The sequence below is a fragment of the Nicotiana attenuata genome, chromosome 12, assembly GCF_001879085.1.
Source record: "Nicotiana attenuata strain UT chromosome 12, NIATTr2, whole genome shotgun sequence".
Lineage (NCBI taxonomy): Eukaryota > Viridiplantae > Streptophyta > Magnoliopsida > Solanales > Solanaceae > Nicotiana > Nicotiana attenuata.
In genome coordinates this window covers 7,329,285-7,331,169 of record NC_032000.1, presented here as the reverse complement: position 1 = coordinate 7,331,169, position 1,885 = coordinate 7,329,285, and the positions used below count along the sequence as shown (strand labels likewise).

The window sequence follows — 1,885 nt, the reverse complement described above, 5'->3', positions numbered from 1 at the left end:
CTAGCTTGCTTTCCAAAGATACATCCTTCGCAAATTGGTGGATGATTATACTTGGCAATCCATTCACCATCGTTTCTTATCCATCAACCTTAAGCTATCAAAATTCAAGTGACCAAATCTCATATGCCAAAGCCAAGAGGAGTCTTTGGCACATGAAAGTAAGCATCTTGGAGCATCATTTTGAAGATTTAAAATGAACATTTTATTATTAGCCATAGGAACTTTAGCTAATAATCTCCTTTTTCATCTCTCATAAACAACTTTTTATCTTTCAAATGAATGTCATAATTTTCCTCCAAAAGTTGTCCCAAACTCAAAATGTTACTTTTCATCTCCGGCACATATAAAACATTAGAAATTAATTGATGACTTCCATCCTTCAAGCGAATTAAAATCGTACCTTTTCCTTTGATTTTAACACGTGAAGAATCTCCAAAAGTGATTGTGCCACGATTCAACTCTTCAAGTTCCACAAATAAATCCTTCTTTCCACAAATATGGCTACTTGCACCGGAATCAAGGTACCATCGGTGCTTCTCGACACTTTCTTCTCCTTTGCATGCGAGAAGCAAGGTGGCATCTTCATCTTCATTTTTGCTCTCCACGAAATTATTTTTCTCTTCAAAGTTATCTTTACATTCCCAAGAAAAATGACCAAATTTATGACAAGTATAACATTCAATATTTGATTTGTCATACCTTCCTTGATTTTTGCCTCCATCCTTTCCCTCTTCCACGACCTCTTCTTGAATTAAAGTCTTGGCCTTTATTTTCTCTACTTGAAAGTGGTTGACTACCTCCTCTTCCGCCACTACCACGACCTCTTCCATTTCCACGGCCTCTTTGTTGCGAGCCACGCCTTTCATCTTTCTCTTTGAAAGAAAATTTTGCTTGCAACGCTTGTTCAACCGATTCTTCTTTCGGTTTCTTCAACTTCTCTTCATGTGCTTGCAAGGAACTCGAAAGCTCGTCTATGGTCATGGTGTCCAAGTCTTTGGACTCTTCAATGGCAACAACAATAAAATCAAATTTTGAAATTAAGGATCGTAATATTTTTGCCACGACCCTATCGTCTTTCAACTCTTCACCATATCTTTTCATTTGATTGACAATAGCCAGAACTCTCGAAATATAATCCACAACATATTCATTTTCCTTCATATGCAATGATTCAAACTCTCCTCTTAAGGTTTGGAGGCGAACTTTTTTCACTTTGTCCAAACCTTTAAAAGAAGTTTGAAGAATATCCCATGCTTCCTTGGAGGTTGTTGCATTTGCAACCTTCTCGAACATCTTGTCATCCAAACCTTGATGGATGAGAGTGAGTGCCTTTTGATCCTTCTTCTTTGAGGCAACGACATCTTCTGCTTCATCAACACCGGACTCTACTGGTTCCCAAACATCATAGGCACCAAGCAAGGCCTTCATTCGAATACACCAATTTCCATAGTTCTCTTTTGTAAGCATAGGAACTTGGAATGGTGTTCCGTTAGAATTCGTCATCTTTTCTCCAAGTTTGTTGTCTTCAACCACACCGGCTCTGATACCAAATGTTGGAAAAAAAATAATTTGGGAGAGCAAGACAACAAAACACTCAAACACTCACAACTCACTTTAAGAATGGAGAAGAAATGATATTTTTCATTCAACTTGACTTGTTCCAAATGGCTAGCATACATGGGTATTTATAGTAGAACTCCTACATGTATCTAGCCTAAACTTCATGTAAACACACTAACTAAATTCACATTAGTCTACACTAGTTCATACATCTCATAATGAAGTTCACATTAGTCTACACTAGTTCATACATATAACGAAGTTCACATTAGTCTACACTTGTTCATACATCTCATACTAATATGAACTAATCTAAACATATTTA

The 1,885-nt window shown here is 36.9% G+C and overlaps 1 protein-coding gene across 1 annotated transcript in view; it reads right to left on the bottom strand.

Annotated features, from left to right (window-relative positions):
* LOC109235853 overlaps positions 1-1,503 on the bottom strand; it is a 21,414-nt gene extending 19,911 nt beyond the window's left edge. Inside the window, exons 1-2 of the mRNA XM_019402101.1 lie at positions 798-1,503; positions 401-631 (exon numbers count right to left, since the gene is read on the bottom strand). Coding sequence (XP_019257646.1) covers positions 401-631; positions 798-1,503 — 937 coding nt within the window. The remainder of the gene's footprint in view (positions 1-400; positions 632-797) is intronic.